The sequence below is a fragment of the Martes martes genome (assembly GCF_963455335.1).
Source record: "Martes martes genome assembly, chromosome: 5".
Classification (NCBI taxonomy): domain Eukaryota; kingdom Metazoa; phylum Chordata; class Mammalia; order Carnivora; family Mustelidae; genus Martes; species Martes martes.
Genome location: NC_137892.1, coordinates 60701698 through 60720250, shown reverse-complemented (window position 1 = coordinate 60720250; position 18553 = coordinate 60701698). Strand labels below are relative to the sequence as shown.

At 42.1% G+C, this 18553-nt stretch overlaps 1 protein-coding gene across 2 annotated transcripts in view; it reads left to right on the top strand.

The window, feature by feature from the left end:
* RASGRF2 (Ras protein specific guanine nucleotide releasing factor 2) overlaps positions 1 to 18553 on the top strand; it is a gene marked incomplete at its 5' end in the record, with an annotated part of 256694 nt that overhangs the window by 195775 nt on the left and 42366 nt on the right. For both annotated transcript variants that reach the window (XM_080803329.1, XM_080803328.1), the window contains one exon: positions 15267 to 15373. In XM_080803329.1, the coding sequence (XP_080659455.1) occupies positions 15267 to 15373 (107 nt within the window). The remainder of the gene's footprint in view (positions 1 to 15266; positions 15374 to 18553) is intronic.

Here is an 18553-nt window from a genome sequence, read left to right as displayed (position 1 = left end):
AATTCCTGTGAAGCCATTTTGTCCTGGACTTTTGTTTGTTGGGAGGTTTTTGATTACTGATTCAATATCATTGCTGGTAATCAATCCATTCATTTTCATTTCTTCTTGATTCAGTTTTGGGAGGTTACATGCTTCTGGGAATTTATCCGTTTCTTCTAGGTTGTCCAATTTATTGACATATAATTTTTCATAATATTGCCTTATAATCCTTTGTATTTCTGTGTTGTTGGCCATTTCTCCTCCTTCATTTCTGATTTTGTTTACTTGAGTTGTCTCTGTCTCTCTCTCTTTTTTGATGAACCTGGTTTATCAATTTTGTTGATCTTTTCATAGAACCATCTCCTGATTTCGTTGTACTATTGCTTCTTTAGATTCTATTTCATTTATTTTTGCTCCAATCTTTATTATTTCCTTCCTTCTACTGGTTCTGAGTTTTCTTTGTTCCTCTTTTTCTAGTTCCTTTAAGTGTAAGGTTAGATTGTTTACTTGAGATTTGTCTTGCTTCTTAAGGTAGGCCTCTATTGCTATATACTTCCCCCTTAGAACAGCTTTTGCTGCATCCCAAAGATTTTGGACCACTGTGTTTTCATTTGCATTTGTCAGTATGTATTTTTTTTTAATTTCTTCTTTGATTTCTTGGTTGACCCATTCATTGTTAGGTAACTTGTTATTTAGGCAACATGTATTTGTGTTCTTTCGAGATTTTTTTTCTTGTGGTTTATTTCTAGTTTCATAGTTTTTTGGTCAGAAAAGATGCATGGCATGGCTTCAGTCTTTTTGAATTTGTTGGCCACTTGTTTTGTGGCCTAATACATGATCTATTCTGGAGAATGTTCCATGTGCACTTGAAAAGAATGTGTATTCTGCTTTTTTAGGATGGAATGTTCTGAATAAATCTGTTAGATCCATCTGGTCCAATGTGCCATTCAAAGCCTCTGTTTTCTTGCTGATTTTCTGTTTGGATGATCTATCCATTGATGTTAGTGGGGTGTTAAAGTCCCCTACTGTTATTGTACTACTATAAATTACTTCCTTTATGTTTGTTATTAGCTGCTTTATGTATTTGCATGCTCCCATCTTGGGTGCATAAATATTTACAATTGTTATACTTCTTGTTGGACTTTTTTCCTTATGATAACACAGTGTCCTTCTTTGTCTCCTGTTACGGTCTTTGTTTTAAAGTCTATTTTGTTTGGGGGCACCTGTGTGGCTCAGTCAATTATACATCTGCCTTTGGCTTAGGTCATGATCCCAGAGTCCTGGATCACCCTGCATCAGCTGGGCTGGCTGGGTTCCCTGCTCTGTGGGGAGCCTGCTTCTCCCTCTCCCTCTGCCTCCCTACCCTGCTCATGCACTTTCTCTCTCTGCATTCTTTCACTCAAATAAATAAATAGAATCTTTAAAAAAATAAAACCTATTTCGTCTGATATAAGAATTGCTACTCCAGCTTTCTTTCCACTTCCATTTGAATGATAAATGTTTTTTCATCCCTTCACTTTTGATCTGCATGGGTCTTTAGGTCTGAAATGAGTCTCTTGTAGGCAACATATAGATAGGTCTTGCCTTTTTATCCATTCTGTCAGCCCACACATTTTGTTTGGGGTGTTGAGTCCATTTACATTTGCAAGTAGTTAATGACAGGTATGTATTTATTGCCTTTTTGTTACTTGTTTTGTGGTTGTTTTTGTAGTTCTTCTCTGTTCCTTTCATTTCTTGCTCTTTTCTCTTATGGTTTGCTGTTTTTTTTTAATGCTGTACTTGCATTCCTTTCTCTTTACTTTTTTCATATCTATTGGCTTTTGATTTGTGGTTACCATTAGATTCGTACGTAACATCTTCTGTGTATAGCAGTCTATATTATGTTGATGGTTGCTTAAGTTTGAACCCATTCTTTACTCTTCCCCCCAACCTCTTTTAAAAAATTTTTTTTAAATGATTTTATTTATTTATTTGACAGAGATAGAGAGACAGAACACAAGCAAGGGGAACAGCAGGCAGAGGGAAAGGGAGAAGCAGGCTCCCTGTTTTGTGGAGAGCCCGATTCGGGGCTCAATCCCAGACCCTGGGATCGTGACCCAAGCTGAAGGCAGATGCTTAACTAACTGAGCCACCCAGGTGCCTGCCACCCCCACCTCATGTTTTAGATATATGGTGTCATATTTTATATCCTTTTGTGAGTCCTTTCACTGATTTTTATAGATGTACTAAATTTTACTCTGTGTGCTTCCTAGTTTTCTTATTCTTACTTACAGTTTTCCTTTCCCCTCAAAGAGCCCCCCTTTAACATTTCTTGTAGGGCTGGTTTAGTGGTCATGAATTCTTTTAACTTTTGTTTGTCTGGGAAACTCTTTATCTCACCATCTATTCTGAATGATAGACTTGCTGGAGAGAGTATTATTGGCTGCAGATTTTTCCTTTGAGGACTTTGAATACATAATGCTACTCCCCCTAGCCTGCAAATTTGCTGCTGAAAAATCAGCTGACAGCCGTATAGAGTTTCCCTTGTATATAACTCTTTCCTTTCTCTTGCTGCCTTTAAAATCACTCCTTTTTGCCATTTTAATTACTATATTTCTTGGTGTGGACATCCTTGAGTTGATTTTGTTGGAGGCTCTCTGTGCCTTCTGGATCTGGATTTCCACTTCCTTTCCCAGCTTAGGAAAGTTTTCAGCTATTATTTCTTCAAGTAAATTTTCTGTCTCCTTTTCTGTCTTTTCTCCTGGGGTTCCTATAATGTGAATGTTATTATGCTTTGATGCTGTCTCTGAATTCCCTATGTCTACTCTCATTTTTTACTATCGTTTTTCCTCTCCATTTCCATTTCTGTGTCCCCTGGGTCACTAATCTGTTCTTCTGTTTCCTCTAGTCTACTGTTTATTCCCTCTACTCTATTTTTAATTTCAGTTATTGGGTTCTTCATTTCTGATTGGTCCTTTTTTAGGTTTTCTATCTCTTTGTTGGGGGTCTTGCTGAGATCCTTCACTCTTTCTAATGTCCAGTGAGTATCCTTATGACCATTACTTTAAGTTATCTATTAGGCATATTACTCATCTCCATTTCATTTAGCTCCTCATTGTGATTTTGTCCTGTTTTTTCATTTGGGTTGTATTCCTCTGTCTCCTCAGGGCTACATGCCCCCTACTATCTGGAATGGCTCTCTTTACCTGTTTTGGGCAGGGTTTAGTCCATGGTTTATTAGTGGGGCAGTCTGGGGTTGCTTTGGGCTTGAGTTGAGTCAGACTAGGGGTTTGCCAGAGCAAACTGCAGGGGTCTTTCTCTGTGTCATCCCCTGAGAAACTTTCAATGGTGAGCAGGGCTTGCAGTCAGACCAGATATCTGCCCCAACCTCTTGACAGAGCTACAGTTGGCCTGGTGTGTGTTGGTTATCTTCTTCTCCTCCTGGGGCAGGAGTCCTTCTGGAGCCATGCTGGTCCCTGTTGGGGCTGCTTGCACACTTCCAGTTTTGTGGCACTGCTTTGGATGGGCTCTGGCCAAGGGTGTACTGGTGGGCAGGGGCATGTCTGCAGGAGAATGGCGGGGGGCTGGGCATGCAGTGTAAGCAAGGTTTGTGTGGATCTGCTATGTGAGGAGACCAAGTGCTTGGGCTTGGCTGGTGGGGGTATATCCATAGGAGAGCACAGGGGGCGGGGCATACTGTTAGCGGTTTAGACATCAGGGGTGTTGGTATAGGACTGGTGCCCAGAAGTGTCCATGGGTCTAGGCTGTGGGGTGATGGAGGGAATGGTGTCCGCCAGCTCCTTCATTCCTGGAGAAGTCTCCCAAGGATCCCTGCCCCTCCAGCACATGCTCTGAGAGGATTAAAGAAATCTCGCTCCCGTTTACCCCCAGTGTTTTTCTTTTCTTTTTTTTTTTTTAATTTTTTTTAAAGATTTTATTTATTTATTTGTCAGAGAGAGAGAGCGAGAGAGAGAGCACACGCAGAGTGGCAGAGGGAGAAGCAGGCTCCCTGCGGAGCAAGGAGCCCGATGTGGGACTTGATCCCAGGACGCTGGGATCATGACCTGAGCCGAAGGCAGCCGCTTAACCAACTGAGCCACCCAGGCGTCCCTACCCCCAGTGTTTTTCAAATTGCTCCTTCTATGCTCTGTCTCAGAAGGGCTGTTGTGCAGGCACTTTAAGGGCATGGACTCCTTTTCTTGTGGCCCTGCAACTCTCTCAGAGTCAGGCCCACTGACTTTTAAAGTTCCAGGTGTTAAGCCCCACTGACTGAAAGAACTCATGAAGTTATACCACTCTGGTTTTCAAGGCCAAATGTTATAGACATACTGGGCTGCCCAGTGTGTCTCTTTCTTTCCTCTTTCTACACCTACAGAGCCCCTGCCTCCGAGGGCAGTCCCATGGGTTTGCTTAGCTACCAACTAAGTTTCTTCCCTTCCTACCCTCTGCAGTGTGGCCTCTTCTGCATATTTAGCTGGGGAGAGTCTATTCTGCAAGTCTTTGTGTTGTTTTCTGCGTCATTTACTCTCATGTGGGTGTTATCTAGATGTGTCTGTGGGCGGTGAGCTTAGGATCCTCCTACTCCACCATATTCCCCCAAAGTCCCCGAATTCCCTGTATTTTCAAAGGCCTCTCAGCTAATAGTGGTTGTGCTGTCAACAAACTCTGACATAAAGTAATCTAGATCTTGTGCTTTTGAGGTTTTTTTTTCAGATTGCTGTATCTTAGTTTTCAAACAGGTTCAGCTTATTGTCCCCTATGAACCTGTGTCACCTCTCAGTTTCTAGGCTCTTTCTTTACTTCTTGCTTCAGCAATAATCTTGACAAGTAATTTTGCTTACTTGGTGGCTTCACTTCCCACTGACTCCTCAGATGCCCTCGTTCTGCTTGGGCAGAAGTCACCATCACCCTCTTTCTTGGCATTCCTGTTCCTGTTGCGTTTCCACACCAGCACAGAAGCTGGTGGGGCAGCAATGGGAGGGCTGAAGACGACCCAGCCATAAGCAGGAGCGCCTTGCACTTCCTGGGAGAGTCACTCAGGTGGTGTGTTTCAGTGGGAGGAGCCTGGGTTTTAGAGTCAGATCATCTGGCCATAAATTCTGTCTCTCCCTTTACTCTCTGTGAATTTATGTGGCTACTGGACTTCTCTGAGCCTGCGTTTTCCCATCTGTAAAAGCAAGGAATATATTTTCTGGAACTGTGAGAATAGAAATAATACACAAAAGTTCTCACAAGTTTTAAGTTTAGTATAAAATCATTCCTTTAAGAATCTTGACAGCACAGGGGCGCCTAGGTGACTCAGTCACTTGAGCGTCCAACTCCTGATTTAGGCTCAGGTCATGATCTCAGGATTGTGAGATCAAGCCCCGCATCAGGTTCTGTACGAGAAATGGAGCCTGCTTAAGATTCTATCTCTCTCCCTCTGACTTTCTCCCCTGACTTGTGCACCTGCTCTCTGGCTCTCTTAGGAAAATAAATAAATAAATAAAAATAAAAAGAATCTACAACACACATTTTTAAAAACCCATAAAAACAATTCAGCTGATAGTTACTTATTTCCTTGAAAGATGAAAGCAAGTGAAAGGTATTGATTTTGCCATTCTTTGTGTATTTTTTATCACAGATTATGATAAACTTGCTGAGCTTCTTTTCCTCAGTCTAGAAAAATATGGCTTTTTCACTAAGTTAATTGTACTTAGAGAAAATCTCAGGTTAATGTAAGAAGAACTCAAAAACTGAGAGATAAGAGCACACTTATAAATAGTCAAAAACAACAACAACAACAACAAAACCCACCATGCAGCATTTGTTCATTGCCTCATGTGTTATCTTCGCAATAGGACACTGTTATCATGGGTTCAGTGTAGTGTATGTGCAAATCTCCTGCTTGTCTGTGTTTACCTTTTCTTTTTCAGTATACTAGCTATGTGACCTTGAGTAAGTCACTTACCTTCTTCACATCTAGGAATTGATTTTCTACTTGGTTCAGTGTGCAGTACGGAGACATTATAAATACTTGTGCTAGAACAGGAACAAGTGAAAGGGAGATTTAAGATTATTTTCGAAGAGACATGCAACTTGCTCATTTGCAGGGTTTCCAGTTATGCATTTTGGTGTTTTACTTGTTTGAAGGTTATGTCTTCCCCATTTATAGAGCAGACTCTGTGAGCTCAAGGACCACATCTCTTGGTCTCCCAGTACCTACACAGTACCTGGAACACAGTAGAGGCTCTATAGCTATTGACTGAATAATTGAATTAGGGATGGAGGAAGAACAGGAGGACAGAGAGAATGGAAGAAGGAGGATTATCTAGGAGACAGTAGCTACTACACATGTGTGAAGAACCTAGACTTAGCATTGTGGCAGGAGGGTGGAGAAAAGGGGACAAATCTGACAGATGCTACTAGAAAGTTAACAGTATTTGCTAACTGAATGGGAAAAGCAAAGGAGAGACAGAGAAGAATAAGGTTTTCCGGGACGCCTGGGTGACTCAGTGAGTTACAGCCTCTGCCTTCAGCTCGGGTCATGATCCCAGGATCCCCCACATTGGGCTCTCTGCTCCACGGGGAGCCTGCTTCCCCCCACGCCTGCCTCTCTGCCTACTTGTGATCTCTGTCAAATAAATAAATCAAATCTTTAAAAAAAAAAAAAAAGAATAAGGTTTTCCATCTGAGAGGCCGAAACTGTGATTATCCCATTAACTCAAGGGTAAGTTAAGATGGGGAGGAGCTTGAGAGCAAGAAACATACGTTTAATTTTACATTTAATTCAATACCTCTAATACATAAGTGTGTTACTTATGAGGATAGAATGTGTCATTATATGGACATCTCTCATAAGAAGCTTGAAATGGGGCACCTGGGTGGCTCAGTGGGTTAAGTCGCTGCCTTCGGTTCAGGTCATGATCTCAGGGTCCTGGGATCGAGTCCCGCATCGGGCTCTCTGCTCAGCAGGGAGCCTGCTTCCCCCCCCCCACACCCCTCTGCCTGCCTCTCTGTCTGCTTGTGATCTCTCTCTCTGTCAAATAAATAAATAAACCCTTAAAAAAAAAAAAGAAGCTTGAAATGAGGGATTTGGGGGCATATTGGAACTGGAGGTGTGGGTTGGAGTGCACAGAAAAACAATGAGACAGTTAGGTGCCTGAAGGAGTGAGAGCTGCACGGAGTCAGCTGGAGCACAGACCGGGAACCAAGGAATGAGACAGTGTGGACAAACAGGAGGGTTAGGTATGGAATGGGGAAAGTATCTGGTGACAGAAGCAATGGGGGGCCAGTAGGAGAAGCAGCACCCTCTGCTTGCTCCTGCAGACATGTTTCAGAGTAAAGCACGCAGTTTCCCAGGAGTTCTGGGAAGTTCATGCAGATAATTTAAACACAGTCTAATAATCAGGTTGTCTACATCAGTCACTTTCAAACTTTTTTATTGCAACCTACTCGAAAAAATGCATTTTACATTTTGACTCAGGATACACACACACACACACACACACACACACGATACAAAAGTTTCCCTGAAGAATACTCATCTTCTCTATGTACAATCCATTCAGTCAGTTTTCATCTATTTCATTTTTTTTTTAAATTCTGCTAACAGCCCACTAAACCGATTTCATTCCCCATTAATAAGTCATGACTGGAAATTTAAAAAGCACTGGTCTGTCTGTATGATGTTCACAGTAGGAAACATACTGAATTTGGGGAAAGAGCACATTTTGAGAAAATTTTAATTCTAGTTAGATAAATAAAGATTTACGTCTGGTACTCATTACAGTATGAAACACAGATTTCTATAATGAGGGCCACTCTGTCAGCACACCTCGAAATTTAGAACTAAAAGGGAATCACTTACTTTGCAAGGATCTTTTGTTGTAGCCTTACGTGTTGGTTTGCCACCTTGTAAGAAAAAATTGAAGTCTAAACTTTGGATCCAGCCAATGAGATGCAATTAAACGCACTCTGGCTTTAGAAATGGGCAGACCTGGGCTCAAATCCTGGCTCTGCTGTTTAATAACTATGCCCTTTACCGAGTTTCTTCACCTCTTTTTGTTTCTTTATCTGTAAATGGGAATAACATTTACCCCAATTCGGATGCTGCTGTTGTTGAAGAAGCCACATTATTCATGGTACTTTGCTGAGTACTTGGTGGACATGCAATAAATGGCAATTGGAATTATTGTCCTTGGTTATGAGGATGAAATTCCATACCACTCGTAAAGCTCCTAGCACAGTACCTGGCAAACAGCAGTAATAAAGATTAATGATCTTTCCGTGCCAGCAACCAAAGGGTAGAAATATGTTATAACCCAAGAGCATGGAAATGTACAAACCAATTATATGACATGATTTTTTTAGGATGATATTTACTAGATAAAGCAAAGCATATTGATATAAGTGATGTTATTGGGGAGACTGAGCCCCATTTGTATGAAGTGAAAAATAATGCATCGCTGACATACATTTCTTAATTCCCTCACTGATGCAAAACATTAAAGTGCTCCCAGTGCTTTTATTCAACAAGCCTAAATTTATTAAGACCAGCAATGCAGAATAGTGGTGATAAAAACACGACAAGAAACAGTTCCTAGATATGTGATACAGTAACCAATAGTTAGCATTTACTTTTTCTCCCTGACAGCCCATCACCATGGACCATTGATAGCATTATTATCTCTGTGCTTTTTGGCTCTTTTTGATTCTACTCTGACTTTCCTCACCAATTCAGAAGGATGGCTTAAAGGTGCTTTGTTGGAATTCATAAGAGCTCTGTGGTCTAGTTCTTGGCCATCTACTTCTGATGTTAAAACACTTCCCTGTGCTCAAGAATTACTTGTCTTTTCTAGTTAGTCCTCTGTAGCCTCAGGGTAGCTCTAACTGGACTAGCCCATAATCCACCTATGCGTCGTCTTATTTCCATATCACATTATTTTACTTGCCTCTGATAAACAAGACAGTGAAGTTGTCATATCATTTGAAGAATAAAGTGAAGCTTTCCCTTTCCCCCTCTATTTTCAATTTCCCTGGCTGCCTCTCCCACTACTTTATTGTATCTTCTGGTTGTGATAGATTTCAGATTTGTGGTCACCACAGTAATACAGTGAAGGGATGCCCTGACTTCAGATGTAAAGCATCTGTGGGCACTTTCAGATCGTTTCCATAGGGAGTGATGGAATTTTTATTAAGAAAAGTAATGGGGGCCTGGGTGGCTTAGTGGGCTAAAGCCTCTGCCTTCAGCCCAGGTCATGATCTCAGGGTCCCTGAATCGGACTCTCTGCTCATTGGGGATCCTGTTTCCCCCTCACTCTCTGCCTGCTTCTCTGCCTACTTGTGATCTCTGTCTGTCAAATAAATAATAAACTTAAAAAAAGAAAAAGAAAAGTAACTGCTGAGTGCTTGTGTGCAAAGCTGAAGGGCCTACAGAGATGCTTGAGATGAAATCCCTTCACCATGGAGTGTATATTTAATGCGAGAGATGTCACATCTACCAGTTGCTATAAGGGATGGCATGAGTCACAAGGTGTCTGGGGGAAGGACTGTCAAGTTGAATCTCATTCTTAAATTCACATGTATGGTGATTTGGTTCTTACCACTTTTCCAGATGGCTTTTTGTTGCCCACATTAGTCATTTTGACCAGTGCCTACAACTTCAAAAGAATATGCAAAAGTTGAGAAAGGCAGGACTGTATTCCAGATATGTGCATTCGTAAAAGAAACTCTCCTGGCATACATGGTCTCATTGTGCTGTCACACTTGACAGGTGAAAGCTGTGTAAAGCCCTGCAAAGATTTTCTATTTGCTACTCCCCCAAAATGGTGCAGGAACTCCTTGGGGGATGGATCTGTGATTCTAGGATCGAATAGTTTCCACATGGAATTGCCACCAATTAGCTGTGTAGCTCATGCTAAAATTCAGAAATAAATATTGCCCAGGCAGCCTCCAACTTAGATGGTGGCTTAAAATAAGGAGGAAGCCTGATGAGTGATGGAGAATTGTTGCTCTGATCATGTAGCTTTAAAGTCTGTGGAAAATGGGGAGATGGGCATATCTGATGACATGAGCAAGCACATGAGAGAGCCCAGGTAAGGCATTAATTTTAGTTCACGAATAAGCAGCAGCTCCTTTTATAAAATTTGCTCTAACAGCATTTGCTACAGGTATGCCCCTCAGAAAGCTGGTTTAGGTATCTGGTTTAGGGAATTTCTAAACTGTTGCTGGTTTACATGGAACTGAGAGAGTATTTCTCTGGAAAATCAAAGATCTCCATCTGTTGATCAAGCAGTGAGAAAGGTTCTCCAGGAGGGAAATAAGTTGATGTTCATCAAATCCTTGCAGCTTTCACATATAGCTTATAACTAACTTTCTGGGAGCACCTGGGTGGCTCAGTGGGTTAAGCCTCTACCCTCGGCTCAGGTCATGATCTCAGGGTACTGGGATCGAGCCCCGCATCGGGCTCTCTGCTCAGCAGGGAGCCTGCTTCCCCCTCTGTCTCTCCCTGCCTCTCTGCCTACTTGTGATTTCTTTCTCTGTGTCAAATAAATAAGTCAAATCTTAAAAAAAAAAAAACACGAACTTTCTGGCAAAAGTATTTACTGAGGGCCATTAGATTAAGGGGGTGGGTGGATGGATGAAGCCAGCTCTAGGTGAAAATATAATAAATATGATTTCATTTAGTATGATTTCCTTGTTTTACAAGAATTATTTAATTTTTAACATAATGTTACATGGTTTTATTCTGCTCATTTTACAAGTTAGGAAACTGAACCACAGAGAGGTTAAGTAGAGGATTGCCCTGGACTTGACTTGTCCATCCTGGAGCCACACAGGGATGGCCTGCCTTGGGAAGGGTGCAAGGGAATGTGTGTCTTTGGAGCCTTCCCTCCCTGGTTCTCAGCACTTGGAAGGGTGGTCCTGCCTGTGGCTGGTCCTTCTATCTTACTCTTCTTTCCAACTAGCTGAGGATTGTCTCAGCTGCATTGAGTGTGCGTTGTTGGAGATCGCTTAAGTAGTACCTGGTCACCTTCTAAGAGAATGTTGAGTCTGCAAATGGCAACAGGTGACGAGCTCTGAGCAGCAGAGATACTGAGAACTTACCAAGCTGCAATCTCCACAGAAAAGATAAGTAACATGGTGGTTAGGAGTTATGAAGAACATCTCAGCGGTATAATCAAATCCTAACCTAAATGGTAATAGAGGTTGAGATTCGAATTTGTGGAAATATTGGAAATTTGATAAAGAAAATCCTTGAAGTGGTCTTTTAATGTGTGACACGCAGTAACTTGGAGAGCAGAAGACTGTTCCTTGGCTTTCTTTCAAAATAAACTCCCTTGCCACCCACCCCTGATGCAGACACGAAGAGACCAGTAGTGATAGATGCTTTTTCCAAAATACGTTAAAGGAGTAGCAGCTCTGTTAAAAGTGCTTTTCTTTCTTAATATTTCACTTTGATTTTCATCTTTCTGTCTCTTTCTTACTCCCATCTATTCTCATCTCACTGATTGGCATCCTTATACTTATATATGCAGGTGGGAGACTGCCTCATTGCCCCTTTTCAATGTTCTAAGAGCTTTTGACTTCCATCCTCCGGCAAAATGATGGTGCCTTACGATTCCCCGACTCTCACTCCAGTTGAAGTCTCTACTCTAATTTGGTTGATCTGAGCCTTCTCATCCACTTGCCCCGGTCCCCATACCATTTCCTGTCCTTTTCATCTGCCTTTCCTTTGTAGATCATAAATATATCCTCACCAGTTGCTTCAAAGGTATCTTTGTCTTGGAGTTCCATCATTTTGCAGTTTTTCTGGGTGCAACTTTCATTTTCTTTATCCTCCTTGGGCTCATTGCAATTCCTGAACCTGAAAATTCATGTCTTCCATCAAGTCTAAAAAATTATTTTCCTATACTGTCGTCCTGGTTTTTTTGTTGTTGTTGGAACTTCTAATTCTTTCCTCCATGTCTTTTAACACTTTTTTTCTGTTTTCTCTGTTTAACTCTTGGTACTGCATCTGAATACTTTTCTGAAGTCTGGTTTTTAAATCTCTTTGCAGTTTATTGTTTGTTCGGTGGGGCCTGTCTAATCAGTATTAATGTATCCTATGAGTTTTTGATTTCAGCTTATCTATTTTCTAACAGTATTTGAAAGAATAATTCTATTAACTTTGAAGTTTTATGTGGTTCTTGTAAAATCTGACTGTAACATTTTTTTATTCTTTTATCATGTTTTCAGTGCCCACTTTTATATAACTAGTCTTTATAAACATTTTAATTTTAATTGTAAACATCCAAAATTTAATTTTGGATCTATCTACTAGTTCTGGTACCTGGAATTCCTGGTAGTGGTGGAGGGGTGGGATGGGGTGTTTTTCATCCCTGTGTCTACTGATCCTTGTTCATGGCCGACAGTTTGAGTGTTTTGCAATTTTGGATTGTGAGTTTTTCTTCAGAGTTGTTTTGGTTTTGTTTTTGTTTTTACTGGAGAGCCAGTACAGGCTGAGGTTGAGTTTCTGTCCCTCCAGAGAAATTCTGTGTATATTTTTGTCGGGAGTCCCAGGGTTATCATTGGCGTGGGCCACTTTTTAGCTTCTCGTTTAGAGGGACAGGCCATTCCATAGTGGCTTTATCTGAGCTTCAAATCTACATGAAGTGGGCCTCTAGCTGTCAATTCTCAGGGAGGCTTCCTTTCCCATCCCCACAGAGATTCAGGCTGAGATGGATAAGCTTCTTAATGGTCTCCTTGTGCACTTGGAGCACTTTCTCCCCCTCATCTACTCTTCACAGAGGACTGGTCAAGTTCCAGTTTTATGTGGGAGTTGTAGTTCCTATTCTCTCACTCATACTTCATGGAGGCCCTGGGGCTTCTCCTGATCCATGTGGATTCACAATCCAAATCCTGTGTTTCCCAGACTGGTGAACTGCTCTCCTCTTGAGGCTACTAGCATCAGTTCAGAGGCTTGTTTCCATTTTTTTCAAGTCCCTATGTGTTTGACCCTAGAAAATTCATTTTCTTGAGAACTCAGGTATGCATTTTAAAAGATATTTATTATATTTTACCTAGGATTTGTAAGCTTTTAATAGCAAGAGATTTTTTAAAAAGAGGTCTGTTCTGCCAAGAGCACGGCATCATTATCCTCTGACTGTGTCTGCCGGAGGGTCAGAGATGCCTGCCTACATCCAAAGAGCAGTGTGGAAAAGGAGCCTCTGCTCTTAAGACGTTTATAGATTTTTTTTCTCTTTGTCTAACTCATTTCATAGACTCTGAGGACTATTCATTTATCTTTCATTCTATCATCTTAACATTCAAATCGCATTCAATATTTAGTAAATTCTCACTCTCCAGGCTTTCATTCATTTATTCAGCAAACGTATATTGTATACAGCATTGCTACATGCCAGATATGTGCTCGTTGTGCTCAGCAAAAACATGCCCGATCCCTGTCTACATAAATAAAAGTGAAATTGTAAATGGAACAAGTGCCCGAAAGTAAATGAGCGTGATGCTGTGAGATGTGTTGATGTGTTCAACTCAGGCCAGGAAGGGGAAGTGAAATAAACAAGAATAGCTTTCACTGAATGAAAAGGGGAGCGGTAACTCTGCCAGATGCAGAGCAGTATGTGCAAAGGCCCTGGGGTGAGGATGAAGGACTAAAAAAAAAAGGGTGGTGAGATGAAAGAGAAGTGAGAAGAATATGGTTCCAGAAAAGGCTGAGAGGGAGCTAGGAGTCAAACCATGGAAGAACTTGCGGGCTGTGTTAAGGACTTTTTCTGTTTATCAAAAGTGCCATTGAAGGACTTTAAACAGGGGGATGACACATGGAATTTGGCCTTTGAAAAAAAATCTTTCTCACTTTAGAGAAGAGAACAGATTTGAGGGAGCAAGAAATGACAAGACTATTGTCAGTAGGCCAGACTGAGAGTTGCTGGTAGCTCAACTTCAATTTTGGCTTTGTAGAGATGAAGGTATGGACAGATTTGAGATTTACTTAGCAAATAAAATTATGGGGAAGAAGGTGAGAGAGATGGGCCAGGGACAATTCCACAGAGTCTGGCTTATATAACCGGATGTCTCTTTAAGAAATTGGGACCACTGGATAAGGACATGGTTTGGTGGAAGGCCATGGCTTTTTCCTTTATACAGATTGGGTCTGAGGTTTTTAAAACATCTAAAAGGAAAATATCAAAAAGTAGTAGGATACATGGATCCAGAGCCCAGAGAAGAGATCTAGGGATATAAATACATGAGGATTTGATTTTAGGTATTCATCAGATGAGCTTTCCAATGGAGAGATGATAGATATCCCTTGGATACAGAGACATGCAGGTTACTAGTGACCTTAATAAGAGCTGTTTGGGTGGTAAGATGGGGGTGAGAAGCTTGGAGTAGGATGTAGAGCATGTTAGAAGATGAGGAAATGGAATAAGGGAGTGTAGACAACTTTCAGGAAGTTTGCCAGTGAAGTTATATAAGGCTTGCATTCGTTTTTTAAAGGAAATATGTCACTTAACCATGATTGGAAGGTAAAATCTTTTAAAACAGAGACTCAATAGAAAAAAAATTGAAGTAGATTCTTGATAGTGAAAAGGTGACCGAGACCTGCATTGGCGCAGTGGGGAATCAAAGACACTTAACCAGTACTGAAGCGTATTTATTGAGCTCTCACTGTTGTTCCAGATGTCATTCTAAATGCTTGACATGTATTGACTAAATCTCCATAACAACACTGTGAGGTGGGTACATATTAGCCCGTGCAGGACACAAGGAAACCAGTCACAGAGAGGTGCTGTATCTTGCCGGGGTAGGACAACAGAGATTTGAACCCAGAGATCATGTTCTTAACCAACCACTTTGCCATCCCCCTTCTCGTACATGGGTGCATAATAAGGTATTTGTATCATCTATGAGCCAAAGTATGGGCTAATGCATCTGAATATTGAAAATGTTATTGGTTGTATGACTTCGGGGCAAAAGTATCAACTAGTGTTCACTTAAATGCTTTGTTAAAACTTTCTTGGTTTTATGTTCTAGAACAAGGCAGGCATAAATGGAAATGTCATTAGATCAGCTTTAGCTTCAATCAGTGACTTTAATAAATGTGTGTACATTATTCATTTAATTGCACCTGTATCTGTGTGGTGTCCTCACAGCTGAGGGTGTAATAGTAAGTAAGCAGAATTCTCAACAGTCTGAAACCCCGCGTACCTCTCTCCCAAGGTGTGTATTTGTAAGTGTCCGTTAACCCAGGTCCTAAAATAAGTGATCTTTTCCAGATTCCTGGGGATTGGCTTTAACAACATGTGTGTGTTTATTCTCCTCCTAAGGATTTAACAACACTGAGAGGACGTGTGACAAAGAATTTATTATTCGGAGAACAGCCACCAATCGAGTCCTGAATGTCCTCCGTCACTGGGTCTCAAAGCATGCGCAGGTAATTCAGTGGTATCATTGATTACTTTCAAGGGTTTTTTGTTTTTTTTTTTTAAACCAACTTTTTAAGTCGTGACATTTGTAAAATGCCTTCTGAGTCTATGGAGTTAGGGTCTGAAACTTTGGAATTAGAACAGAAAGGGAATGGGGCGCCTGGGTGGCTCAGTGGGTTAAAGCCTCTGCCTTTGGCTCAGGTCATGATCCCAGGGTCCTGGGATCGAGCTCTGCATCGGGCTCTCTGCTCTGCAGGGAGCCTGCTTCCCACCCCCCACCCCCGCCTCTCTCTGGCTGCCTTTCTGCCTACTTGTGATCTCTATCAAATAAGTAAATAAAAATCTTTAAAAAAAAAAAAAAAGAAAGAAAGGGAAGAACTAGGATAGACATACAGATCAAAGCAGACACACGGGTATTGGCCAAATATCCAGGATCCAGCAGGACACAGGAGGGGAAGCCTGGCTCCCCTCTTTCCTCATCTTTTGAGGCAGTGGCACCTACCTGAGGGCACTAAAACCACCGTTATTGTGCCTCCCAGGGAGCCATTCATGGGGCCTCAAGGTAGCTGCGACTGGGCCCCTGGGGGTCAGCAGCTGCTCCTCCCCTGAGGTAAACAGCAGATGCCCCAGAGATGAGCCACACTCTGGGCCCACACACTCTGGTGTCTGGTTGGGGACTATTTTCTCAGGCGGATTTAGGAGACATTTCGCCTCATGCCTTTGATGTTCTGGTTCCTAGTACTCTGTTTTGAAATTACATCATGCTGACAGGAGACCTACTTGTTATTTGTTTGTGTGTTTTCAGTACACGTTCGTATAATGTATACCCACTTCACAGTTTCAGAAAATAGGGTAAGGGCCTCCTTTGCTTCATGGGCTGGAGACACGCATCATGCTTTGGTTACCTGTTGCCGAGCAATGGACGGGCCCTGGCAGACGCGTGGCTGCCTGGCATTGTGCCAGGAGAGTTTTGAAGAGAGGGAAGGGGCCCTGAGTGGCTCAGATCAGAACACATTAAACATATAAAATGTTTAAAGAAACAGAGAAAGGAGGAGCTCACTTCAGTATATTCCCAGAGGCTGTCATGGGCTTGCCATGTGGCCTTGGTGACCACAGTCCATGAGATGGGGTCAGGAGAGAGCCAGGCACCTGCAGTCCCTGTGGGAGGAGATTTCACTAATTGGGAAAAGTGGGATTTGGGCCTTGCCATCAATTAGCCCATGACAATTCTTAAGTGTTAATTAAAATTAAAATGAAGGTAGCACGTTAAATATGGGATCTAAAAATTTTATCTTACGCATCTTAAATAAGTAAAAATGGATCCCGTATGACTCAAATTCTGAGGACCATCCTGAGCCCACTGAAAATGTCTAATCTCTCCTCCTCATCGTCTGAGGGAACTGTTTGTAAATCCTGTTTGGCTCACTGCAGATACATGATAATGAAGTCTACCCCGTGTCTGACCAGCCATCCTATTCCTCTCTGGTTTTGGACTCCAGGGTCCTGAGTTCTGATTCAAGGGGCCCGTGGGTGCTTCAAAAAGGTGGCACAAGCCTCCAGGGCACAAGGCTTCACAGAGGCCCCTCTTCCCAGCTGCAAGCCAAACCCCAGGCTGACCTGGGGCTCGGCTCCCTGCTGTCTGCAAATCTTCTCTCCGAAACCTCTAATTTGGCTTCCCTGCCAGCCTCACCTCCTCTCTGTCAATCCCCAGTGCCCTCTTTTTCTAACGATCTGAAACCAGAATCCCTCACAATTCACACAGAACTCTTACAGTAGCTAGAAAAGAGTCACAAAGCAATTTACAGTATGCTGGGCTCACTCTATTTTGGGTGAAGAGAACTCAGAGATGGGGAGATGGCTGGACTGAATCCCTTGCTTCTAGGATAAAGAGCTTTACAGGAAGGTGTTATCATCTGGCTTGACCTTGGCTGCGTTGCACTTGCATAAATATGTATGTGCCTGTGGGTAGTATTAGATTGAATAGCACCAAGTCACTGGGAAGTATTAGATTGAATAGCACCAAGTCACTGGGATAGAAAGTGGTTTGATAGGGAAGCACGGGTCTCTTTATTCAGATTGCATCCTGAGGCATTTAGTTGTAACCCACAAAGCACCCTAAATGTTAGCCGGACAGTTCAGATACTTTGCAGCCTGTTACTTAGGGCATGCTTCTATGCGGGGAAGCACTTGGTCATCAGTTCCATTTAGGGAGCCCACACTGGGACCCCAGCTTCTCAGACCCTCTCAACATGGGAGTCATGTGTGGATGGTACACAGTGCTCAAATATCCAGTCTTTTGTCCTGGCACGATTATTTATAAAATGTGGACCCTGATGTGCCAGAGGAAGGTCTTACCACTCCCACCTTTGTCTTTTCTTCCCTCTCCTGAATGTGTGAGTCTATTTTAAGGATCTGTAGTTGGTTTCCGATTATCCCATTGTAACCTCATCGTGTGCACATCCTGTCTCCTTCCTCATTTGGGTGAGTTCTCCATCACCTGACGTGGCCTGAGCCAGTGGGGGTGTGGGTGTGGCCCCTGGCTTGACGGACCCCAGACAAGCAGACCGCCATGGTACTTCAAGAAAGAAAGAACTCTGCTAGTTAACCCTCACTGTTGCTGTCTTTGGTTTTCACCTCACAAATTGAAGGGCTTGGACAATAGGATTTTTCATTATCTGATTCATTCTATGCTGCTTGAGTCCCAGACTATGACATTATTGTGGCAACCTGATTATTTTTAATTAATAATTTCCCCAAAAAAGAGTAGGAAGTTGGAATCTTTTCAAAAAAATACAGCCAAACATGGCAAATTGCATTACTGCTCACATGGTAGACCAACCAGAGAAATCACTTCTGTTTATCGAAAACAGAAAAGCCTCAGGGAAGTGACAAGATGTAGCTTTGTCCCCAGATAATCTGGAGAATTGAATCTACTACACAATATTAAGTATCATGTATCTATTTCTCATTTCTCACCAAAGGTGACTAATATGGGTAGGTAGGACCCTGAACTCAATTCAGGAGAAATAGAGTGGCAGAATTATGAGTGTTGGTTCTCCAGAGAAATAAAATTTCCCTAGGATGTCACCCTCAGCTCCTTCTCCGCAGTGTGCTAGAATGCCATTCTGGAACCTTAGGTTTTCCTTTAGTAAGTCTTTCCTTTGGTAAGACTAGGATGCTTTTTTTTT